This window comes from Seriola lalandi, unplaced genomic scaffold (genome assembly GCF_002814215.2).
Source record: "Seriola lalandi dorsalis isolate HSWRI2012SDOR001 ecotype SW California unplaced genomic scaffold, Sedor1 jcf7180002054256, whole genome shotgun sequence".
Lineage (NCBI taxonomy): Eukaryota > Metazoa > Chordata > Actinopteri > Carangiformes > Carangidae > Seriola > Seriola lalandi.
The window spans coordinates 404,338-428,749 of NW_019524809.1; the positions used below are offsets into that span (position 1 = coordinate 404,338).

Genomic DNA, 24,412 nt, shown 5'->3' on the forward strand with positions numbered 1-24,412 from the left:
GCACTGTAACACACCACAGGGGCATTGTCCAGATGTACCAAAGCACTGTACAAATCTGCTTTAATGTGTTTGTTGATAGTGTTTTACAGTAATAACAGAATACAGCTCTGCTCATTTTAGATACAGATTTTCTGATAATGACGAGCACAGGGACATTTTCTCATCAACAGTGGGAGTTTAGTTTCTGCAACTGTTACGTCCCTTAGTTGGAGCTAGGGGTGACAGGAACCGTAACGTAACAAATCAAGAATTAAAACTGAGTCAATGAGTACTTGAAGGTAGTTTATTACAACCTGAAGGTCTCAACAAGGAAGTCCAATGTGGGGGAGGAAGGGACAAAGGTGGTGTGCCAAAGAAATGAACCCAATAAAACAAAATGAGGCCTCAGCTATCTTCATCTACTGAAACAAAAACACACAAAAGAAAACCTATCTACCTAATCTAAGACAAGACCCTCCAAAACAATACAGCGAGTGGCACCCACCACTAACCTAATGTTTCTAGACAAAGGAAAACTGCGTGTTGAGATGTACAGGGCACCCCAACTTACCACTTCCAACTCAGGTGGAGCCCAATCACCAATCAGCACCTGGAGGGAAACCAAGTGAGGGAGAGACAGAGAGGGAGAGGGAGAAAACAAAAACAAACAGCCTGCCATTGCCTGGCACATAACAGTAACCTACAGTATAGAATTTCTCAGATTACTCACATACAATTCATGCTTTTTTGTTTGTGTTTTGATAGTAATTTGCTCTGAATGAACCACTCATAAACAAAATTACGTTCTCTTTCAAGGCTTATGTATAAATTTGTAAAATAATTTGATGGAAAATATATTGATTAGTCTGCATATAAGGCCATACTTCATTTTGCTGTTACAAGAGGTAGGTCATTAATAAATATTAAACATAATAGCAGCCCAAAACAACTTCCCTGTGGTATTCCAGCGCTTAGAAAAACTACCATTAATTTTTCATGTGATGAGATGAATGGCTTCTACTTAATCAGTTAGTCATAGTCAATTAGATCAAATGCTGCACTAAAATCTAGTAAGTCAGCTCTCACAATCATTCTCTTGTCAATATGGCTCAACCACTCAACAGTCATTTGTGTTAAGGTTGTACAGGTAAAATGCCCTTTCCTAAATGCATGTTGGAATTCAAATTAAGACTCAGTTCACCAAGGCCAAAAAGACAAAAACCTATATTTTCAGACACATAAGTTTAATAATCCTGTCTCAACAAAGATCAGATGCTCTTGACATTTAGTTATTTTACTATCTACATTCCTGCTTACATAAAGTGGCGTCAGAGTCTTCAGACCCTTTCATTATTTCAACACTTTGTGTTTTATATTTAATTTTTAATGAGCAAAATGGCAATTTTTGCACATCAGTCTTCACTCAATAATTCAAAATGACGAAGTGAAAACATCTTTTTAGACTGAAATCTTATTTACAAAAGTATTGTACTGTAGCTCCGAACTGTGTTCAAGTGCTTCCTGTTTGCTTCAATTATCCTTTAAATGTGTCTAGAACTTGACTATAATCCACCTGTGACAAACTGAATGGCAGGATATAGTTTAGAAAGGCCCACATCTTTGTATATATAGTAAGATCCCACAATTCACACTGCATGTCAGGACAAAAACCAAACCATGAAGTCCATGGAACTCTCTGTGGACCTTCACTATAAAATTGTGGCGAAGCACAGATCAGGGCAGGGGTATAACACCATTTCTAAAACTTGTATTCCTAGGAGCATAGTGGCCTCTATAATTGTGAAATGGGAGAAGTTTGGAACAACTAGGACCATTCCTAGAGTTGGCTGTCTGGTCAAAATGAGTCACTGGGCATGAAAGGCCTTGGTCAAGGAGGAGACAAAGAACCCAACAGCCACTCTACCAGAGCTTCAGAAGTCCTCTGCAGAGATGGGAGAACCTGTCAGGAGTAAAACCATCTCAGCACACAAGAATAAAATGAGGTCTTTATGGTAGAGCGGTTACACAGAAGCGGCTTTGAGTACAAAGCATAGGACAGCCTTCTGGAGTTTATCAAACAGCATTTAAATATAATAAAGATTATCTGGTCTGACGAGATGAAAACTGAGCCCTTTGTGCTGAACACCAGACACTGATCATCACCTGGCTAACACCATGGAGTTATGAGTGTGCTCGTCAGGGTCAGGGAGACTGGTCTGAATTGGTTGGAAGCATGAATACAGCCAAACACAGAAGAGGTCCTTGAAGAAAACTTGCACACAACCTAAGACTGGGGCGATGGCTTACCTTTCACTACAACAATAACCCTGTTCCCCATAGAACATCTGTGGAGGGACCTGAAGATAGTAGTCCAGACACTTACCATGCAATCTGACAGAGCTTGAGAGGATCTGCCAGGAAGAATGGGATAAATTGCTCAAATCCAGGTGTGCTTACCTGACTTACCCAAGAAGTAATCAATTAAAGGTTTTTAATACATCTGAAAACATCTCTTATCTTAACCACCACTAGAGCCCTTGGCATCCTATCCTATCAATCGGTCAAAAAAACATTCTTTTCTATAGATTAATAAATACGGAGCCAAACGCTTGTGTGGAAGCTAGCACTTTATTGAACAAAAATTAAAAAAAAAAAAATCAAACAAAAACATAGTCTGCAGGGACAATGCAACAAATATGCAGTTAATGGATTAAGGGCCACTTTCATGTCCAGGCCATCTTTCATACCTACACCCACCCAGTCCTGTGATTGGCAGGATCAGTTCTATGTACACACAAAGCACCGATCAACAGTGCTCTACTCTACTGCACTGACCTCACCCCAACCCTACCCCCTGTTAACCTGACTTGAACATACACTTGATGCCTCCATGCCCCACATAGTCCTAAACACCCCAGTGCTCGCCTATAGAAACATGACCTAAGCATGAAAAGGACCCTGGACATTCAGGTTGGTAAAGGGCAGCAATGACCTTTGTTAAATGTAAGAATAAATTGTGCCAAAAGTATAAATGGCGATTCCTTTCTAATGCAATGCTGCCTCAATCATAAAGTGTAGTGATTTGCTCAGGTGAAAAATGTTTCCTCGCCAAATTCATAGACATCGACCCCCACAGATTTGCAGATTTGACGGTATTAATGAATCATTACATTGATACACATTCTCAGTGTGGGCCATCGAGCCACAGATAACTGTACGAGGCATCATGCGAGTACAGAGAATATTTAGTGCCACAGCAGCAAAACATGTCATCTCTTTAAACTTTATATTAACTTCTTTAAAAAAAATCAAAAAAAAAAAAAATCATCTCAATCACTCAAAATCCAATTCTACAATCAATCAAACCTATGTGTATACCTGAAGACCTTCCGCATGAAGGAAATCAGTGACTAGTAACATTTGAATTTTGCTTAATAATGTCATCCTCTCTATAGGTAATCATAAATAAATACAAATAATACACAAGGAATGTCTACTCCAAACAGTACAGAAAGATGAAAGAAAACAAAAATGCGTGGTATAAACAATAGTTTGCAATTGTTTTCCTAATTGGAGGATGCTTTAAGAAGGTAATTCTGATTGATAATTGAAAGAGGTGACTCTCCCAGCCTCACCTGGAGAACGAAGAACGAAAACAAAAAAGACACTCAAACAGTGTCTATGTATGACAACAACCCAACTTTGTTTTTTTGTCTCCATGTACATAAATAGTGATGTTAAAACCTCTCCCTTTGGGTGTTGTGTTTCTCTTAGTCCAGGATGCAGTGGGGGCTGACCTTTGTCCACATGATTTGAATGGCAACACGCACTCTTCTTCTCCTTCTAAAACTCAGACATGACTAGATGGGCACAATGTTCTCTCAGATGGCCAAAGCCGCTCCAAGTAATTTTATTGAAAGTCTTATTTGGGCCTTTTATTCTCAGTTAATTAGAAGCAAACCGCAGGTTTGCTCCAATAGTTGATGTTGTTATGAATCTTATTCAGATGGGAAAGACTTCCCCCCTCCTCAGGTTACATGAACTGCATCTGTGAATATAAAAACAACAGTGTTAACTCCTTTTTGGAACATGGAAAGCAGTTGCAGATCCAGTAATAACAGAGCAGTAGCCAGACTTCTAATGCCACCCCAATTTCTGTATGTACAAACATACATCAGCACAAATCCTACAGCAAGGCAAAAATAAAGATGGTGCATAAAGCTTTTTATTGCAAAATAAGAGCTGAAGTCCTATTGACAGCAGACTTGTACCACTGGTCATCTCAATTTGTCTGTGATCTCATCTGATGAATCTGATCAACACATGCACTTTTGATTAGTTTAAGGTAATTAACCACACCTTCTGGCTTTGTCCTATCGCAGTGTTTTACTATGACTAGGTGTGTTACAACTACTTATCTTGTATATGTACTGGACATGTCAAAATGTGAAGTGTAATTTTCAAACCCTCACATCTCAGCTTGAACTAGTCCTAAGCAAAAAGAGCTTCAGTCTCCTGCAGAGCAAAGAAACTTTGACTAAATCAATCCTCATACAACAGGAGACAAGACATGTATACAGAGTGTGCAAAGCAGCGAGCGGCGGAGTCAAGTGAGGTGACGTCTCACAGCAAAGTGTTGTGACTAGATCCAAAATCAGCCTTTTAAAGGTTCTATATGTAACATTCAGAAAACCTGTGTTATCAATAACACCAGTGGCCATTAAGTGAACTGCAGTCACTCAGCATCCTGTCGCTTGTGCTCACACACATGCTTGCACTCAGTGACATGATGGTCAGACTGGGAAAGAAATTCAGCCCCTCATGGTATTTGGATAATGCCAATTTAAGGATTACCAGGAAAACAACAAAGAGCAGTCTATCCTCCCGTTACAGCCGGATCATGTGGAGTTTTGAATGGTATTAACTGGGACTGCTGATATGAGACCGGCGGTGAAGTAACATGGGTGCAGGGAAGGAACGTCTACTGATGGCGGTGTCACACCCCGGACTCTCATGCGCACCCACAATGACACACAGAGAAGGCCGTTGAAGCCCGTGACAGGGATGGTAAAAACTTTATCACACCGGGATTTGTCCCGATGGTCCCAATGGCCAGTCTGACTACACAAGACTGAACACTATTGACAGGCATCATGTTGATAGATGACGTAACTAAAGTTACAATGTTACTATATAATACAAACTATATTTAAAACCACACGAGAAAGTATGCGAGACTAGTTTTATGTTTTTTTGAAATAGGATTTATAAAGCGTAATATCGTTATCAGCTGATGTTGACACTCCAGACGTGCTTTACTAGATTAAACTTTTTTTTGTTTGTTATGCTTTTGTGGAGTTTGTGTTGGAGTTTGTTGTGGTGTGAGCTGGTCATTTATTGACATTAGCGGACTCCGTTTCTAACCTAACCGTAGCTAGTGTTGCACAGTGTAGGTGCTGTAGATGAGGAGTTGAGGCAAGGCACTCGGAAATTTGGCCCGAGTCCTTTACATAGAAATCAATCCAGAGCTGTTATAGGTAACAGAGGTCTCATTATTGAAGTTACACTACAGTCTCTTCACACTTTGACCATAAAAAAGCGATTAAACCATCTAAATTACTTTCCTTTCTTACATATAGTACCTTTAACAGCCAGTTCTGCTCAAACAAGATTTAATTGAACATGCAGTATGTTGACACTGGAGTTGCAAGTAAGCACACACAGAAGATGAGCTGTACCTAAAGATGTTCTATAAAAAATTCTGCAGAGAGAGTTGAGCAAAGGGGTCCTTCCCTGGTGCTCTGAGGGGGCTGAGACGGGAGGGACTAGAAGTTGTGGGTGACTGAGTCACAGAGGAGGACGGAGGAGGAATGAAAGCAGAACAGGAGAGAAATGGAGACCCAATGATAAGACAGGAACTCCAGAGGAAAAGCTACGCTAAAGGTGTCTGATCAGGAAAATTAAGCTCATGCATTATCATATTTCGCACATATATAATGCACACAATTCTGTAAATGGATGTTAAAACAGAATCACAGACCTCATATTAGATCATGAGAGATACTGACTGAGAAGCGGAAGCATATAAAGAAATACACTAATGCCCATGTTATCCAAAAACATTTTTCATTTCTTTAGTTAGAGTGACCAATAGGTCACATGCATCATGTACGTCATTCATTCACCTAGTCTCTTTCCATCACACTTTGTTGCATACATCAATTTTTTCACCTCAACCAAGAGTAAATACCTTTTTTTTTCCCAATTCCAGGCTTCCACTCAAATTTTTTATGCTGAAAAACGTTGAAAATACATATAAATAGGTGGATGGAAACATTTATAAATTGATTCGGAGGTTTGCATGGAACCAAAGTAACAACAGGAGTGGGAAAAATGTATTAATTCATTCATTCATTCATTAAAAGTTGGCTTGTGAATGTTGTTTAGCAGCCAGACTCAGATTTAAGAGCTTTGAAACTCACAAATAAACTCTCCTGTGGGGAGCACAAGTCCCATCTCATAAAAAATTACCAGCACACTTGGATTTCCTCTGAGAAATTACACCAAACTCCCTAAAACCGTGGTACGAATCTAGGGAAGAACATCCCAGAGCTAAGGCAACTGAACACAAATGTCAACATGATTCTCACAGGCTGGGTCACCGAGCTCAGCTGTGGAAGGAGAGAGACAGTACATGTAGACATGTCGCTTACCTGTGCACCTGGATTGGAGCCGAAGGGGTTGGCCGGCCTCATTACAGGCTGGGTGTACATCATAGTGGGCTGTGTCATCATCATGGAGCCCATGTGGGGAGGCTGATGGTAAAGAAAACACAGCAGACAATGTGTGAACTATTGTGCCTCAAACAAACAAACAAACAAACAAAACAAAACAAAATAAAGACACATCCCCAACTAAGGTTCAGGGGTTAGTTACTACCGTGCATGGATATGTGAATATGATGAGACAATAAGAAGAATCTCTTGTCCTCCTCGCTTGCTTGCAGGGTCTGTTTGTGTGTGTGTGTGTGTGTGTGTGTGCGTGTGTGTGTGTGTACTCTTTCTATTTTTGTTCTAAACCATGATGACATTTCAGCCGGTCTTCCCAAATTCAAAGGGCTGTTTGATGGTTCAGACTTGGTTTTAGGGTCCAGGTTAAGTTGGGTTTAGGTATTTAGTCGTGAAGGTTAAGGTTGAGGTAAGGGGGGTAGGGAATGCCTTAAGTCACTGAGTATCCTCGCAACGATAGAGAGCCCAACATGCGAGTGTGTGTGTGTGACAGGAAGTGAAAACTTGCTGGGTATACAGTCCCAGCTGACTTACCATTGCATATGCCATCATGCCTGTCGGTGTGGTTGCAGGGAAGGCCATGACAGACGGTGCCTGAGGTGACACAAGAATCAAGTAAATTCCTGCTACAGAATCAGGACACAGTGACACACAACTCACATCTAGCAGTTTATTATTAGATTATCACATTTTATTTAATTACAATGACCAAAGTGAACCTTTACAAATCTATTCAAGAATACAGAGAATATACCATGACGAATGAAGAATTCATTCAATACCGACTCCTCCTACTCCAAATTTCTACTTTTAAAAGAGCAGTCACATGACAAAGCTGAACTTGTTAGGACTTGTGAAGCTTGCTGATGCTTTTTACTGCTTCATTCCAAACTCTGTGCACCGTCTTTCTGCGTAGTTTTGATAGTAAATCGAGACTGCAGCTTAAATGAGAGCATTAGGGAAGATGGATGGCAGATTCTGCAGACTGTGAGAAAATGACAGCAGGATTCAGCCTGTGTGGAGATTTATGAAGAACTTCTGCTGATGTTATATGCAGATTCGGGGCGGATACAATCTTACAAACTTTTAAAGACATTTTTATCGCAAAAGAAGGACAAAGTTTAATACCTGTTTCAAGGTCAAAGATTGACTGAAAATCTGTGTGGAATAGAAGCGAGCTTACAATCAGCTACATTCATTTGTCGACATTTACAGTTTATCATATTTTGTCAGCCCTTCCCAGCTGTATATAACCATTATTGCTTGTAATAAAAATAATCAATTAATGTAAACTGGAGCCAGATGAATGGATTAAAAATAAAATAATTCACTAAATTAAGTGAATCTAGGTTTTTCCTAAAAAGCCCTTGCCTACTATGAGTCAAGCATCTGAGCTGCTATAGCTTGCAGTAGTGGCCATGTTTAAAAAAAAAAGGATTGAACAGCTCAGTCCACGGTCAGACCAGTAGTATATAATATCTTCCAACTGCCCACAACAACACTGAAAAAAAAAATTATAAGTAATTTTACTGTATATAGCAGAAATTTAAGATGCTTTATTAACTTCTAAGTCCTCTTTTTGAGACTGCAGATTTCCTGGCTATTTATTATTTGATCAATATCATTCTAAAAGGGTAAAGACATGTTTCATGTTGAGTGTTAACTCCAAAACATCAAAGTGGAAAAAAGGGTCTGAAGAACAGCATTTATCCACAACACACTGACGCTTTCCACAGAAAATGTGTCAAAAGTTACCAAAAGACTGCATTCACAATACACTGCTGATCTTATAACAGCTAGCTATATTTTTTAAACAGGGCACTGACGGACCGAGGTAAAGGAAAGCAGAAAGCTGAGTGTGTTGTGTCTTGGAGGTAGAAGCTCATCACTGGCAGGTGCAGGGCTCCTTGTGAAAAGAGATTAGAGAGAACAAAAGTGGAGACTCTTTCTCTGAGCAGCCCTTGCTTGTGATAACAGCCCCTGCAGTGATAACAAACCCAGATTTGTCCAACGCCCAGCCCTCTCGGGAAGGATACGTTTCATTAACTATTCAGTCATTGGCTGGGGAGGCACAAGTGAGTCAGATGTGACACTGGTGCCAAAATTTGCGCTTTCATCACAGACTGTGCTTGTTTCACTGAACAGAGAGCGCTCCTTCAGAATTCCTCCTCGCTGACAATGTTTGGTTTGTCTCAGCGACATCTCACTCAGCGGCCCACAGATAGTCAATAACAACATGATTAGGATTGTTTTTGCATCATGTCCTGGATTATCCTTTTATGAGTGATGGCTGCTTCTTAGTGTATCACCAATTTCTTTTGACTCGCTTCAACAGAGATATGCATTTTCAGCTTGATCACTGTGACTATAGTAAGAGGTTGGACTGTTGGATTTGACTTCACCAAAGACAGAATGCAAACTAAATATTTGTAAAAAAAAAAAAAAAGCATGGTAAAAGAGATTAGAGGGAAGGCAGAACAAAGGTTATCAGTGAGATTCAGATCTATCACTGAATAGCGAGAGTTCATTCATGAGACTTTTCTCACTTTAGGAGAGGCTTTATTCAGACAAACAAATCCAAACTACTTACTGCAGTAACCTGTTCTTTTCACCTCTATACTATAACACAATATGGCAAGACAGGTAAGACACTTATGATCAAATGAAAACGTGGCATGGTAAACTATGTCTACACACGATGAGCTCAAGAGAGTTCAAGTGAGACTGGAGTTTCTCATCTGTTTAACATAAATACTGACTGATTTATACATACAGCACATACAACACAGCTCTTTTTCCACATTGATCAATAGAAGGTGTCAGATTGTTACAATACTGACTAAGAACAGTGGAGTGTTTTGTTATATTAGGCAACCACAGCTGGAAAAGTCATTTTCATTCTTCTCCATTCACTATTTATGAGAGACAACAATACTTGGCTTGGCATGAAACAGCCTGGGTTTTATCATCAGTGTAATCATCAGTTCACAAAATGCAGAACTGCATTCAGGACCACTGGCTTCAGTCAAAACGTACACAACTGTGGTCACAACAACCTCAGTAGATATGTCTCATAACTGAGTCCCAGAGAAGAAAAATCCAATGATCCTGTTAAGAATCCACACAGAGATATGATTCAGCATTCTGGATGGAGTTTGGATCTCATCAGTAGCTGATTCAGTGGTTTTCTTGTTGCAACAATGAATTACGTCTTCTGAGTTTGACTGGCTTCTTCTCTAATAAGTCAAAAATAGTGACTTTGAAAACAAACAGCAACCATTTCAGTGCACTAAAGTCAGTTGCTCTGCAATCAATCTGCAGTCATGTGAAACAGTAAGGGGATGAGGGAAATGAGCCAAGACTCCAGACCCACTGGAACTGTCCTTTTGAGAAACCATCCAATGGAACATCATAGGCAGACACATGAGGTTGTGGTTATTATGACACCAGTTACAGGGAGTAAAAGACACTTAGAAACAAAGAAAGCACAGTCAACAATTCAGGAAAAACTGGAGACCATCCAGGAAAGCATTTACTCCCAAAATCACCCAACACCTTCTACTGGCAAGTCAGCAAGAAGAAGCTGGCAGGGAAAGCTTGACTGGTCATTTCTTGGCAGACAGAAAAGAGACTAGATTTTAAGTAACAAGAACTCGATATTGGTTTAAAGCTCTAATAAAATAATCTCAAACAAACTGGCTGGTACTAGACGGAGCCCTTGGCTGCTGCATGCCATTGCTGCAGTGTTAATGTAGCCCTGACGGTGTGCTGTGGCTGGTAGCGATGGTGTGGCCTCTGGACAGAGTGGTGCAGCTGAATTTGAAGACGTTAATATCAACAAGTGCAGGCCAGTGTTGGTCAGAGTGCAGGAAAAGGCTTAAAACATATGTATAGTAGACATGGACTTACGTATTGTGGAAAATACATGGTGCTCTATAAGTGTGGCCCAGAAGAACAATTACATGTTGTAACAGTCAGACAGACAAAACAATAGCTTGATACATAGACAACAGACAGAGCAAACAAACATTGATATGTCAACATTCATAAATAAATAAAAAATAAAATGCAATATAGGTTTAAGCTCTATCATCAGTTGGATTACTCAAGGTGAGAATTACTAGCCACTGGTTGTCATCAGCTGATTCTAGTGACTAGTTTCTTCTCTCTTGCTGAATGTAAAGTTTCGGTTGGACTGAAATTAAAGCAGGACTATAAAATCTACAGAAAATACCAGATTTACCTTGATAACAATACATGTAAAATAGTAAGTAATTAACACATTGGTGCATGTATTTGGACAGACAGAGGCAGACAAGTTGTTGGCTGACTGGTTTGTTGAACTATTTTGATGTCACTGGTTCTTAGAGCTTTTGACAGTTTATAGACAGATATTGAGAAGTGCAATCTGAGTACATTAACTGCAGGAGCTTAATGACCTCTAACTTCAGTGTAGCTGTTTTATTGGGCTCTGGTTTTGTTTGAAGTGTTCTCCGCCCCCACTGAGGGAGCAGTCCTGTGACTAAATTTTGACTCTGAAATGGAGATGATACTAAATCCAATGTATCTTTTGGTTGGTTGCAGTGCAACAGCTCATTTGCAACATTGCAAACACCGCAATTAGCGAAACAGCCATGTGTTTAAATAAGCACATATGGATCCCAGGAAGAATAGCTGCTGCAATGCAAAAGCTAAAGGGGACCTTTATAAACAAACAAACAAACAAACAAGTGTATTTCAATGTAGTGGTAATATTCTGATTCAGAATACACAACATGCATGCTTTGCTGCCTTGCTATGCATTTGTCTGTGTAAACTGTAGATTATTGATTCACAGTGTCTGGGAGTATGTTAGTAGTTTCACTTCCCAGTAACATTTGCAAAGTTCAGTTGTTTTGGTATTTTAACTTAAGACCTGGTCAAAACCTTGTATCTGTCTGGACTGTGTAAAGCTAATGTGTGAAATTGAGGATGTAGTTGAAAACTGTGGTGGGGCCGCAGTAAACAAATACTTTTGACAGAAAGTAGCTAAAGCTGCAGGAAAAGTCGATAAATGATGGTAGATGATGCTGATTAGCATATTCATGAGGTCAACATGTTCTATCATCATTCAGCCTACTGTCAGCAGGTTTCAGCTCTTTATCTGTTTGTTTCTCTCCGTTCTCATATATAAAGTATTTTAATATAGCTTAATTCACAATAAAGCTGTTAAATCTCATTTATATGTTTTTTCTGTTTCTGTTGTCAGACAACAGAAACAGTTTGAAACAGTGACTGAAACATGAAACATAACTACATATTAACCAGCAGTCACTTCCAAGCTGCTGCTCTGCTGCTGCTAAAATCCTGATATTATGACTACAACGTCATCTGACAGAAATCACCAAACACAAAAGTTAAAGACAGACTGTGCTGTGATTCCAGCTATATTTACTGTAAATGATCACTCAGAGAGAAGGTTGGAAGCGATGGAATATCTTTCTTATTTAGTCTCAGCCTCTGTCTGGGTAACAAACTGCTGCTCTGCCTCTGGAGACTGTCTTCTATAGGAAGTAGATTTGTTCAAAAAGTCCTCAGATTTGTTGTTAGGTGCTTTTAAAGAGCAGCACTTGGTCGACCAGTGATGTAACTTCTCACTCACGGACATCCGAGGATGTAGCGCTGGACTGTGGCTGCTCCAGCCAATAATCACATAAGCTGTTCTACTAAATTAGAATTAATTTTACTAGATAGCAGGGCAGCGGGCCCAAAGGCTGCATCACTGTATTTTATTCTTCTCTTGAAAAATAAGCTCAGATGTATTTGTGCTGCATCCTGTAGTTTGTTCTAACACCTGTTGTCTGTCCCACAACTGGACTACACTTACCCACCAGAAAGCTCATGAAAGTGATGATGACACCTTTTCAATGACACATATCAACAAGGTTCTGCTTTGCAGCACTAACGTGTTACAAGTTCTTAAAATTTCAAATTATGGGCAGCTCCAGGTTACGGGTCGTTCAGTTCCAACAGGACAAGGCCCTTAAAGTCAGTATGACATTCAAACTGGTGGTAATTTGAGTAATTTGGCTTACTGTCCAAGCTTAACTGAAGCCCCCATATTCTCATGTGACTATGAAATAGAACCACTGGTCTAAAAGGCAGCAAACAGAAAAATAAATCAACCATATGGGCACAGAGAGATGATATTCCTACCATGGTCGCAGGGTTCCAGGTGGTGGAGGGAGCTGTCTTGGGCTGCCAGTTGGTTCCGCCTGTCAGCTTCTTCTCACCAGGCTGACTCCAGTGAAGATCACTACAGAGATGGAGTTAAACATTAGCCCTGTTCAGTATGCTGTACCAGGTACATGAAGTTAAATATTACTGGAGTGCACTTACTTCTTTGCTGTGCCATTGCCAATTCCCAGATCTAAAGAGGACAAGAGGAAAGTAATGAATGCACAACCATGAAAACAGCCCACCTAATTTACACAAGACATAAAATGTAGAAAATGCTTTTTTTATTATATTATTATATATAAAATTTAGTGAATGTTTCCATTTACTGTTTGGTACAAATTTCACCTCTTCAAATAATTTACTTATTGTGCAATTTGTTCTACTTATTACACTTTTGGGGTCATCATCACAAAAAAAGAACTTACTGCCGACAAGATTGGCCAGTGAGGAGTCCAGGTCATTGGACACCAATTTGTTGGGCTGTTGGCCGTCTGGGGTCATACCCTGATTGGGTGAGGAAGCTGCTGTGGGTTTGAGGATGCCACCTAAAACATCTTAATCAAAAGGGGGCCGGATAAAGGGAAAGGAAAGGAGGGGAGGGGAGGGTAAGAGGTTGGGGAGCCCAGGACAATTGAAGACACAATACAAAAGACAATACCACAACACACAAAGACAAACACTCGACAATACATAAAATGCACACACACATACACACAGAGAGAGGGTGTTGAGTGTGGATGAGGCAGTAAGCAGGGCACCAAGAAAAAATACACATCAAGCCAAGACTGTGAGAAGAATGTGTGTTTAGTCAACTCACCCAGTCATGCATATGCCATGAAATAAGCCAAGACGCCCGGGAGTGTGTTTAACCCCAGGACAAGAGAAAAGAGGAAAAAATATATGAGATTGTTAGCAGCCTAAAATCAGTGAGGATGTGTAAGAGATTCAAGCTGCTGAACGTAGTATCTAGAAAACATCAATGAATTCTTGTCAAATTAACGATGATACATTGGCATTAATACACATTAAATACACTAATGAGGCAAAAGATGAAACAGTTGTCAACCTCAGTCACACTCCAGTGGCAATGTTAGTGACACTGTTTTACAAATTTCTGATTAATCATAATTTATGTGATTTTCTTAAAAAACATTTCGGTATTACACAATGTTAAACACAGTGTACAGGCCAGTGTTTCCAGTGATAGGTTCATTTGTTAGTAATTACACCCATGTATATCTAACCAATCTATTCATTTATTTATTTTGATTTTCAAATATTTCTCACATTAGAATAGTATCTCTAAAACCTCAACTAAATTTTTTGTTTATTTTTGTGACTTTTAGAGCCCAGTGGAAGTAACAGTCATCAGTAGACAATAAATTATCAGAATGCGAGAAATTATTTCTATGGCCACAGAAAACACATGCAACAGATTAAAAAGCACAATTTTCTGTACCTGTGCATGCTAAAAACGGATGAGACGGCTGAAGTACATGACATGAGGATGTAATCAAAGATAAGAAATACTTGATGTGCTTGGTGGGACATTTCAGAAACCTCCCACCTACATCACTGTCGTATGATTGTGCAATGCAGTGAAAATATCTACTGGAGCTTCCACTTGGTTCTAGGGGTGGCAATATGACCAAAACCACACTTCATATGTGTCAATGACGCCTTAAGCCAATCAGGACAAAGTGCTGTCGTCACAGAGATGGTTTCCTGCTGATGCAGCTGGAGGAGAGCAAACTGCAGCGTCTGACTCAGAAAACTGCAGCCACCTCGCCCCAACCAGGTTTTAATGTCATGTGACATGGTGACATTCCACAGCGTTGGTGGAAAGCACTCTAAATTTCTGATGAACGTACACTGATTTAAGTCCAGCATGAATCACACTAAGTCAGCACTGTGTTTAACCTGTGGGTGTGACATCATTCATGAGGTGTTGTGGGAAGTAAATCGCCTTGTGTGCGTGTGCTTAGACAGTATTGCAAAATCCATATTGTGGACTTTGGCGAAAATGACCGATTAGATAGATCACCCTACTTTGTTCTGAGTATGTCAGTGAAGGAGGGATGGGCAATCATGACTAATCATTTGATCAGTTAAAACTGCAGTGTAGGGTTACCTTGAAATTTTTGAATCCTTATAATCCCTCTATATTTGGCTGATACATGTATGAGTTCATACAGATCTCATTGAGAGCGAGGGAAGATTTCTTCTACTAAACCATCTTTTCAACAGGATAATTCAAAACAGATTGAAGGAGTGGGCTAGTTATAGTATAGGATAGTATTAAGTATAACCACACAAATGCAAACCCTTTAGCATTTCATGTTCTGGCATTTTCATGTTGGTGATCAATAATACTTCCTTATTTGTTTGTCTATATAACAAAAGCCTAATTAAGAGCCACTGGAACCAAACATCTGGTTACTTCCTTGAAAGATTTTCCTTGTTCAGAATTCCCATTCAGAGTTTACATAAACCACACATACTGACACACAAGCCCACCAAGCACTTTGATTTTCCACAGTCAACACGATGGAATTAATCTGTTACCAAAACCTTCAGTGTGCAGCAGGAGAGGATGATGCCTGCTGGGAAAGAGGAAGAGAAAATGTCACATGTGTAGAAGTACTTACCTGTAGAATCCAGGTTGTTGGCATTGGTGTTGCCAAATACAGAGTCAAAGTCAACATTAAGGCCTCGAGAGTTCTGTGGCTGCTGTGGTGTTGTGGAGGCTGTGAACCCTGGTGAAGCCAAAAGAAACCTAACAGTCAGGATTCAGATACTGATACTACAACTCCTCTGTTCCTCCCAAGACAACCACAGCGTGGAAAAAACACACACAATACTTGGAACTCTTCTTATTAGACCCAGTGACAATCGTATAAACCATTTACTTTTCAGTATTTGACACAAAAACACGACTTACCAAGGCTATTCTACCTTAAAAACAGTGATGATGTTGTGTATTTATTGTATAAAGTCACCCATGTTATACTGTCAATTTCTTTGCCTAGTAAGCACACCATTACAGGACAAATCAGCCATACCTGAGCTTGAGAGCAACTGTACTTTAATAAAGCTGCTCTCTTGCCCTTGTAGATAAAACAATCTGCAAGTTTAAACTTGCCTATTAAATATGCCATAAAATTCTACCATGAGGCAACCCTCCTGATCAATGCTGTAGATTCATATTGATCAGTTGCGGAATATTTTTGTTATTTTGCTAAGACCACAGGTTAAGGCTGATAGCACCACATACACGGTAACCTGTTTCTCAAGGAAAATTAATTTTCTGAAGGGCAACAACCACTGGCGTGATATGATGCATGTCAAAACACCCATGTCTATTGTTTCTATGTAATAACACACAGCAGGGGTCTTGACACAGGTCGATGTGTCAGGATACTGTCCTTCTTCCCAGCATCCTCTCTCACGAAGGCTCAAAAGAAACAGCAGTTTGCTCCCTGTATCGCCATGTCCTGGCTACTGTGGCTTTACCACTACTTCTATATATACACAGGTGACTAAAGACACAAAGCTACAAGACTGTGTACTGCATTTTACACAGAGTACCTATTTCCCTCTAGTTGCATGGTACAGACAACATAAAAAAGCAACATAAAGTATGTCAGTAAGGTGTTGGATCAGTATGTGCCACCACAACAGTTTCAGTGCTTCTTGTCATTGACTCTCCAAGTCTCTGAATTGTACTGGAAGATGAACACCATTCTTCCTAAAGATAATCCTTCATGTGGTGTTTTGATGATGGTGGTGGAGAGTGCTGTCTAACAACTCAGTCCACAGGTGTTCAGCTGGGTTGAGATCTGGTGACTGTGAAGACCACGGCATGAGTCACATCATCTTCATACTCAGGATGACAGTACCCCCATCCGCAGGGCACAAGTGGTCACTGATGGTTTGTTTCTCCACAAAATTGTTAGGTTTTTCCTTTGCTTAGTCACCCGTCTGTAGTATAATTTTTCTTTAATGAATGAAGTGTACCACAAACTACAGTTTATTTTAGTTTCTTTTTTGTGCTATTTGGTAAAAATACATTTAAAAGTGTGTGGCTGCATGGTATCTGAGGCTACTGTAAGGAGAGGGAACTGTAATCTGCGTCTTCCTTGATCTATTGTTCAACGTATATTTGTTGAGGGTCAAGTGAGTAGGAAACATTTTTTGATTCTGAGAAACTCCAAAGCTAAACAATTAATTGATCAGTCAGTAAATTATGAGCATAAATGCCAAACATTCTCTGGTAAACATTTGGGTTTTGGACAAAACAAGACATTTAAGGACGTCACATTGGGCTTTAAGACAGTGTGATGGATATTTTTCACTACTTTTTGACTTTTGAGATTATATATATATATATATATATTATGGTGGATTTCAGAGAAAGACGTGCAACACATCGATCAGTCTGGGTGTACCTACCTCTGAATAGACCACCTACAGCAGGGGGCTCAGATTGGAAGAGGGTGGTGTAAGGGTTTGGCCCACAAAAGGAGTCTGACAAACAGCAACAACAGCAGACATGCAAAGAACCAGAGAGAGAGGGAAGAGGGAGGAAGATGGGAGAATATTATGTAGATATGACACTAGAAAAAAAAGCAATGAAAGAGCAGCAAGGAAGCCAAGGAACTGTGGAAACAGCTATTTAGAGAGGAAAAACAAAGATCAGGATCTGCAGGACAAAAGCAGAGGAAGCCGCCACTCATCACAAGGCTAGACTAAATACGGGGAGAAATTAAGGGCAGCTCACACTGGTGGCTAACCACAATGCAATGCAGGCTCACACCCTCGGACTTGTAGGAAGCAGGGAGGGAGGAGGAACGCTCTGATTTCATTAAAAGACACCATGTCAATTCAGCTCTACTCATGACAATTCACATATTTTACACAATATATCTTGCAGGTCAGCAATCTAGTAGCCAGATGGTCATCCACCATAGTACCTGTGATAAATGTCTCTATCTGTGCAGCAGTATCAAGATCAGATGCCAGAGAAGAGCTTGAGTCAATACAGGGAGTGTAATGATCTGAAGACAAATAATTCTGCTGATAAAGATAGACAATTATGCAACAAAGAGTTTAGGCCTTTGAAATACAAACTGAAGAATGATAAAGAGATGAGAAAATTGGAATTGCAAGAAACATTGGGAACTCAGCCTAATTGTGGAAGGAAACAAATGTTTGGAGTAGGGCAGCATGCCAGATCTTTGATGAATGTGAGAAAAGTGTCAAGAAACTGTATGTTCTGACCATTGACCCTAAACCACCTCAGGCATTTTCTCCATTTCTTTCCCTACGGCCCTGAAATATACTCGTCTACATAGTCACTCCATAGCAATTTTAAATCACACAGTGAAATCACCAACAATAAATCATCAACCAGGACACAGCGCACATTATGCTGTGTGAACACAAAATTAAATCTGCACTGTTAAAAAAGAGAAAAGAGAAAGAAGACACAGCCAAACAATCCCACCGAATACTTCATAGCTAGGTGTCCAACAGGACACACTACCAGCGTGTAAAGGATGCCGTGGACAGGCGGACAACAGATAGTGTGATGAAAGGGTTTGAGTTTGGAATGGAGTTAAAGGAGAGGTTAGAAAAAGTGCATGCAAGATGACATGCAGGGGAAAATTGCCAGTGATGCCGTGATAGGATGATATCATGCACTCTGATGCACTGCTCTTATTTGCCCAAATTTCAGGTCTGGTGAACGGTTTTATCAATAGTTTAGTCCACAGGTTACAGGTTTAGTCCACAGGTTACAGGTTTTCATTATCAGAATGGTCAGGGTTCAGCCCAGGGGCTGATATCTAACAACAATAAAAGCTGCATGTGGTGATTGTGTTAAGAATGAGTGTCAATCTGAGGAAGTTTGCATAATAAAAGTGGCATGGTAATAAAGATGTAATTATGTAGCAGTCCATAGTCCATTTAATAACAAGCTTTTATACTTATTACCTTTATCTACATTCAAAATGTTGGTGTTTGTCAGGCCTGAATCTATGCACATCAAGTGTGCAATAACGAGAGCACTATGTGGCCTAATCTCTTAAGTGGCAAACACTGTTGCTATGTATGTCAACTACATTATTTACAAACCCTCTGATATGAAACTGAAGTGAAAAGTACACAACATTATAAAGATATGTGAGATAAGGCTCCTACTGAAACTCAGCACGATGTTAGGGCTGCCCCCACCAAGGATCTTTTAAGTCGTCTTAAGAGTTTGCACTTGTAAATGATGCATTAACTCTGGGTGGGTTGGGGCATCTTCTGTATATTAATCGGTCAGGTGCTTGTGGTTAATTGATTCACACTTTATCTTATAATAGCAGCCGCCCCACACCATACTCCATATTCCTACACCATGACTCATGTTTTACTCACGTTTGAATGTCTTTTTTCATCATGTGGGATGTGTAAACACCAGTAAAAGTTAGTGTCTTGATCGTAGCTGTTATAATAAGCTACAGCACCGCGAAGTGCTGACAGTGATGTCAGCTGGACATCGGAGCTGAGAGTGCTGCATCAGGTAAAAGCAACAAGTCGCACTGCCATCCGTTTCCATCACTGTCTCTACTTCTATCACAGTGAGTTTGGTGGTTCAGTCATTTTAAGACATGACTCAGGTTGTGGAGTTTACAGCCTGTCACACTGTTGCCCCTGCACTGCTCTGTGTACTGTGAGGCAACAAAAAAAAAACAGTGCAGTGGATCAGCTAATATCTCAGGGTCTTCTCGACTAATGCATCAACTTTTTGACTTTTAGGAAAAATCGAGATATTTTGAACTGTTTTGTCTGCAGTCTCCCGGTTATATTTTCACAATAACATTGTGCTGGTTACGCTAATAGCGTATTGTTCGGAAAAGCTAAAAGCTAAAGCTGTCTGTATGTAAGTCTAACAAATTATATTAGTTTACCATGAATTTTAAAATGTGGCAGATTGTTGTAAACTGAGCATCTGTCTCAGACAAACCAGCCCAATCAATTCAAATCCTGTTCTGGATATATATTTATTTATTTTATTTATTTTTTATTTTTTAAAGAACCAGTAATAGTATGAGCTGGTTCAATAAAGATATGGATAAGATAAAAATCCTTCCAATACACATCCTTACATCTGGTTAGTGGCTGGCTTAGGGAGGATGAGCACATCACAATGCAAATCCCTCCACCAGTGTTATTTTGTGATTATATGATGCACAGTGAGATCAGTCACAAAAATGTGAAGGATGACTTCATTTGTAAGTGTTGTCATTTCATTAGTAGGGAGAGCTTTTTAATATGTGTTTTGTGCTTGCAGCTGCTAAATACTCTCATAAAGCCATAAAGTCGTCTGCTGCTACCTTAGAATTTATACAGAATAAGTGTTTAAGAAAATGTTAAGGCCAGAGTCTTCAGAGATAAACTAATCTATCTACCATAGATTAATCTATCAGACTATGTGATAAAATAGTCGATAGATTAATCAATAGAAAAATAGTCATTAGTGGCAGCCCTAATGGCATATGCAGATCAGTTCCACATACAAATCAGGCATGAGTTGCATCCTGTATTTAAAGGTACAGTGACGTGATAAACTAGCAAGCAACATTCTGCAGCCACTTACATGACCTTAAATTAAATGTGAAACTTTTTTTTTGTTTACCTTTAATAATTAAATAAAAATCTGACATGCAGATATAGGTATATTTTGTTTTAGCATGTGCCAATGTTAGCAAACAGTTCAATACACTACACAAAATCAATTCACATATACATGATCTGAGAATATAAATCTGGTACATTATTTACATATTTAATTACTTATTGTGTCTGATGAATAATGATATAACAATGTTTACAGCCAGGGTTTGGGAAATATCCGTCCACCTCAGAGCACAGATCACACCTGCTGGGATTAACATGAGTAAGCAGAATGAGTACATTTGTGGGCCCCTTGGTTGATGTTTTACAGAAAAAGTAAAACGCCACCTACAGTTAATATATGTATAATATATGACCAACACTTCACGAAAAAGACCATTAACAGAAGCATATTCCAGTACTGGGTTTTAAATAGTTACCTTTAAAAAAATACTTATGTTCAGTATTGTATACATGTATGCGTGTTTGTAAATGTGGAAGCAGTGTGGACTGTTGCAAAAGCAGAGTGGAGCTCTGACCTCCCCATGTGTTGTTGGTGGAGAGAGGTAGCGGCTGCTGGAAAGCTGGCTGCAGGTCCAGAAGGTCGTTGGCTCCCTTGGATGTGCTGGAGGAAACAAGCAGGAAAATGAGGGTATAGACGATAAATCAGTCACTCATTAACAAAACATCAGGTTCTCACCTCAGTTGCTATTAGAAGAAACTAATACAACTGCAATTGTTCTCAGCATTTAAATTTTTTTTTTTTTTCTGATGTTAAAGCTTCTGACAATGTTATGTTTACATGTTATGTTGCCCTTATTTGTAACATAGCAGTACAATATTTCAATTTTTATTGAATTTGCTTGTGCTACATCTAATGTCATTAGTGCTGCTGCAGCAGTGTCCCAGTTTCTATTAAGGATCAAAGATCTGATCATAAACAACTAAGAACTACGAATAACTGGTAACAACCTTCTACTTGCATCGTACCATGATTTCAGAACCAATGTTAGTTTTGCATACTGTTACACCACTAATTTTGAACTAAATAATAAATGTTAATCTGCATCTACATGTACAAGCATTAATATCCCATTTAAGACATTTGGAGAAGCTCCGTCACCGGATGGTGATCGGGTGCAGGTGCTGTGGCCTCACCTGTTGGTGGAGCTGTGGGTGGAGAACAGGTCAATGGCAGGAGTTGAATTGATGGTTCCATCCACTGTGGAGATGGGAGAGGAATTTGTGGTTGCTGTAGAAGGATTCTTCTGGAGCTCTTTCAGACGCTGCTCCTACAATAATTAGGAGGCTAGTGTTACCAACACACTGTCTAACCCATATAAGCTACTCAGTATGACAGTATTTAAATCAGCTGTTAACAGAAGAGTCCTACTACTCAAAAATCACAATTGCTGTGGCTATGCATTTGATTTGCATTTTCTTTTAGCTCCACTTCTGATGATCAACATTATGAAGAGCATGCCACAGCCTGCTACACAAATGAAACACAGAGAGGGAAGAGCGCAGGCAGAAAAACTCATGCCAAACATTGAAAACAGCGAAAACTATGACACAAAGTGAGCACTGCTGCAGATTTGGGAAAAAGCTTCCTCAACAGACGTCCCCAAAGCCAATGTCTCCCACCTTTTCATACGCAGAACAAAAATTTCAACTAAGGACTATACACAGTATGCACCGCTGGACAGTGCTGCTCTGGCCTGTTCAAATGAATGTAGGTGAATGAGGAAAATGTACTTTCAGTGCTTTTAGGCGAGCCTGCTCTTCCTCCAGGGCGGCTTGTTTTTCCCTCTCGTCCACTCTGGTAAAAGATATGCCGGTGTTGGCCAGGGAGGAGACAGCATTGGAGAGGGTGCTAGCCCTGAATCAAGGGACGGACAAGGAAAACATTGACTGATCAAGAATCACGTCAGAGCTCTTGAAAACACACTTTTGAACTTGACCCTTGAACTGGACATCTGTATGCTTATTGCTTAACCTAACTGTAGTGTTCCTACCGAGTTCTGATTTGTGACACATACATTGACACTTAAAAAAACAAGCACATTTTTATTATCTTCCATGCTGGAAAAAACAAAACAAAACAAAACAAACAAAAACAATAAACTAACTTTTAATCAGTGCATTACTATCAAGTTGCTGAAGCAAATATGGCCTCTGCTCTGAGCCTAGATGGCAGGGAGCCAATTCAAGTGAAGAGAGATGAGGCAGACCTACCTGCTGGCTGCTGTTGAGTCTTTGACTTTCTTTCCCTCTAAAGAGGCCAAGTGTTGTTCCAGGGCATCCAGCAGGCTGCTGGGGGCCTAGCATGAATGTCATTGACACACATTAAGTTTCAAAGGCTGAGGAAAGCCTAATTCAAGATGTCTTCTGAAAAAATAAGAGAAAAACACTGAAGCATGCCAAGTTATTGCCAAGAGTCCACAAACAGAGCTACTCTCAAATACAGAGACAGAGAGAGAAAAGGTTTAGATACTTACACAAACTGTGAACTGAAAATGGAGAGATAGAAGGAAGGGAAAATACAGAAAATAAAGGTGGTAACAGTCAAGATATTATAAGGAAAACTTTTGGGAGAAAGCTACCTGATTCTAGTTCATCTGCTACAAAATACATAATAAACATCTAAGTTGCTGAATAATATTCACTACATAATTCAGATTTCAATTATCTATATAAGATGGGTCAATTATATCCCACACTAAAACCCTTGATTCACACCTTTATTTGCTGTATGACGTGCACAGTCAGAAGTTAGTGTGATGTTTGTGCAATCATGGGCTCATGCATTGCCTGCCTGCTGAGCAAAGCACTTGGTGTTAAAACTAGTCCAGCCTGAAGCTGCAGGGATTTAGCAGCATGAGAAAGGATAATAACCACATTTTGAAAAGTCTTATTAAGGAGATCACTAAGCCAGTTAGAGCACAAATAATAACCCCAGCATATTCAGTGAAAGCCTGTAACTATGCCTCGAGATATTACAGTGCATGGTTAGTGTACTGCAGTTTTAATGCTACTCGATCAACTAAAACATAAATACGGCCGCACATTTCACGACCACTGCAGATAATTGCTCACAATATGAATAAGCTATTAAGTTATCTAGACATCTGAGTACATCATCAATATTGATCAACAACCTTATTTAAGTCCTAAAGACATGTGTTATAAACAGAAAAAGATCTGTTGAATTCCTCAAACTTTAAAAGTGAGTGGTAATACGTGATGCTCTAAACACAGAATATTTTGAAAATAGCTGTATTTTTTTTTCTACAAGTGCAGCACGAACTTGAATCACTGCCTTATTGTTGTATCCTTCTGCCAACCAGTCCAGTTGCAGATAGGGCTGAAACGATTCTTAAACTCGAATCGAGAGAAGAGAAACTCGATTAATAAAATTAATCAAGGCAAATTCTTTGCATTGAAGCTTCGTTTTAACCCATATGAGGGCCCAGTCGTCTACCTGTTTCGCACGAATGATTATTACTGTTGCACAACAGTCTTCCACCAGTTGCTTACCCCAAAGTTATTTACTTACGCTGTTGATACGTGAGTGAAGGTAGACGCGGTTTGATGGAGCGGTTAGGAAAATGGACAAAGGGATCGAAAGTAGTGAGACACGAGGCAAAGAGACAGGCCAGAGAAAACGACAGAAACTGTCTAAAGTTTGGCATCATTGCAAGCTCAAAAAACCTGACAACTCCGTACAGTGTGTCCATTGTAAAATGGAGGTACCTACCACAATA

General features: G+C 39.7%; 1 protein-coding gene across 1 annotated transcript in view; it reads right to left on the bottom strand.

Annotated features, from left to right (window-relative positions):
• Window positions 1–2,588: 2,588 nt before the first annotated feature.
• The window catches only part of picalma (phosphatidylinositol binding clathrin assembly protein a), a 45,015-nt gene continuing 23,191 nt past the window's right edge, over window positions 2,589–24,412 (bottom strand). The window contains 17 exon segments of the mRNA XM_087173558.1: window positions 2,589–4,027; window positions 5,718–5,821; window positions 6,693–6,794; window positions 7,302–7,361; window positions 12,963–13,062; window positions 13,146–13,176; window positions 13,412–13,540; window positions 15,635–15,742; window positions 17,439–17,513; window positions 17,960–18,043; window positions 18,493–18,541; window positions 18,543–18,610; window positions 21,185–21,273; window positions 21,807–21,940; window positions 22,404–22,527; window positions 22,884–22,969; window positions 23,147–23,158. Coding sequence (XP_087029684.1) covers window positions 5,729–5,821; window positions 6,693–6,794; window positions 7,302–7,361; window positions 12,963–13,062; window positions 13,146–13,176; window positions 13,412–13,540; window positions 15,635–15,742; window positions 17,439–17,513; window positions 17,960–18,043; window positions 18,493–18,541; window positions 18,543–18,610; window positions 21,185–21,273; window positions 21,807–21,940; window positions 22,404–22,527; window positions 22,884–22,969; window positions 23,147–23,158 — 1,344 coding nt within the window. The 3' untranslated portion in view covers window positions 2,589–4,027; window positions 5,718–5,728.